This window comes from Phacochoerus africanus, chromosome 4, assembly GCF_016906955.1.
Source record: "Phacochoerus africanus isolate WHEZ1 chromosome 4, ROS_Pafr_v1, whole genome shotgun sequence".
In the NCBI taxonomy this organism is placed as follows: Eukaryota; Metazoa; Chordata; class Mammalia; order Artiodactyla; family Suidae; genus Phacochoerus; species Phacochoerus africanus.
The window spans coordinates 14,686,702-14,687,640 of record NC_062547.1 but is presented as its reverse complement, the minus strand read 5'-3'; the positions used below and the strand labels follow the sequence as shown (position 1 = coordinate 14,687,640).

General features: G+C 48.2%; 1 protein-coding gene across 1 annotated transcript; it reads right to left on the bottom strand.

Annotated features, from left to right (window-relative positions):
- LOC125124033 (olfactory receptor-like protein OLF2) lies at nucleotides 1–939 on the bottom strand. Its single transcript, XM_047774209.1, has one exon. It carries the CDS (start codon nucleotides 937–939, stop codon nucleotides 1–3), a length of 939 nt encoding a protein of 312 aa, XP_047630165.1.

Here is a 939-nt window from a genome sequence, read left to right as displayed (position 1 = left end):
TTATCCAGCACATAATTTTGTGCTGACTTTTTTCCTTAGGGCACCTTTCACTTCCTTATTCCTTAAGCTGTAGATCAGTGGGTTTAACATGGGAATGACCACTGTGTAGAAGACAGAGGCTATTTTGTCCGTGTCCATGGAGTAACTGGAGCTGGGTCTGAAATACATGAACAGCAGTGTGCCATGAAACACAGCCACAGCGGTTAAGTGGGAGGCACATGTGGAGAAGGCTTTGCGTCTCCCCTCGGCTGAGTTCATTCTAAGGATGGTGGTTAGGATGTAGCTGTAGGAGAGGAGGACAGTGATGATGCTACAGCCCACAACACAGCAACTGGAGATGAGCAACATTATCTCATTGATGGTTGTGTCTGAGGAGCTGAGGGCTAGCAAGGGAGGGAAGTCACAGAAAAAGTGCTCGATGATATTGGAATTGCAGAAGGATAATCGAAATGTACAACAGGTGTGGATTGCTGAATCCACCAAACCTTCTATGTATACAATGGCCACTAGCTGGGTACAGACTCTCCTGGACATGGCCATTGAATAAAGGAGTGGATTGCAAATGGCTACGTAACGGTCATAAGCCATGACAGCCAACATGAGACATTCCACATCTGCAAAGGTCCCGAAAAGGTACATCTGGACAGCACATAAATTGTACGGAATCCTCTTTTGCTCAGATAGGAAATCAGCCAGCATCTTGGGAGAGACAGAGGAGGAGTAGCAGACATCACAGAAGGACAGATTGCTCAGGAAATAGTACATGGGTGTGTGGAGTCTGGGGTCCATCTGGATCAGCAGGCTCATCCCTAGATTGGCCACCACGGTTATGCCATAAACCAGCAGGAAGAGCACAAAGAGCCCCTGCTGCACGTCCTGCCTGCCTGAAAGTCCCAGGAACGTGAACTCAGTGAACCTGGTGCAGTTCTCAGCCTCCAT

Excerpts from the sequence above, each read along its gene's own strand:
- LOC125124033 (XM_047774209.1), bottom strand. The coding sequence starts at position 939 with ATGGAGGCTGAGAACTGCACCAGGTTCACTGAGTTCACGTTCCTGGGA.